The sequence below is a fragment of the Seriola lalandi genome, unplaced genomic scaffold (genome assembly GCF_002814215.2).
Source record: "Seriola lalandi dorsalis isolate HSWRI2012SDOR001 ecotype SW California unplaced genomic scaffold, Sedor1 jcf7180002033312, whole genome shotgun sequence".
NCBI lineage: Eukaryota > Metazoa > Chordata > Actinopteri > Carangiformes > Carangidae > Seriola > Seriola lalandi.
Genome location: NW_019503917.1, coordinates 1 through 721, shown reverse-complemented (window position 1 = coordinate 721; position 721 = coordinate 1). Strand labels below are relative to the sequence as shown.

Here is a 721-nt window from a genome sequence, read left to right as displayed (position 1 = left end):
TCTGACTGATCAAAATATAGAAACTAGCAAAGACAACACTAATGATAGAAACTAAGTGTGGAGTGCAGGTATCTAAGGCCTTCATTTTGGTCTCTTTGGAACCTTTTAAACACACACGCAAAATTTGTATATAACTGTATGTAATATAACTGACAGGACCAACAACAGTCATAATAAGGCCAAAAACCAGATCATGGACAAGTGACACTGTTCTGTCTGGTGAACAAGAAAGTTCAACTACAAGGTGATGTGCACAAAACACTTTGTTGATAACAGTCCGACAACGTTTCATACGAATAGTGAAAGACAATAAAACTCCAACCTCTACAAACGAAACTATCCAGATAACAAGTATGACAACTTGTACTTTCCTTTTAGTCATTATGGCATTGTAATGTAAAGGCTTACAAATGCAAACATATCTATCATATGCCATCATTGTCAATGTTCCAAATTCAATACCTACATATGAATGAATGTTAAATATTTGAAGGAAGCAGTAAAAGGCAGAAATGTCATGAGCCTCTGACAAAATGTGTACCATCAAACAGGGCAGCATAGACGTGCTGCCATATATTTCATTAACAAATAAACTACACAGAAATAGATACATGGGCTCATGCAAATTTCTGTTCATATAAATAATGATAATAACAACAGTGTTGGCTAAAATAACTGATACGTAAAATAGCAGTGCCAGAGTGAAATACAGGTACTTTAA

At 34.7% G+C, this 721-nt stretch overlaps 1 protein-coding gene across 1 annotated transcript; it reads right to left on the bottom strand.

Annotated features, from left to right (window-relative positions):
• Positions 1 to 6: 6 nt before the first annotated feature.
• LOC147819889 (olfactory receptor 4P4-like) lies at positions 7 to 715 on the bottom strand (the record flags this gene model as incomplete). The annotated part of the gene is made up of 1 exon (XM_087180328.1): positions 7 to 715. A coding segment is annotated over one exon (709 nt), but the record flags the coding sequence as incomplete, so codon positions are not given.
• Positions 716 to 721: the final 6 nt, after the last annotated feature.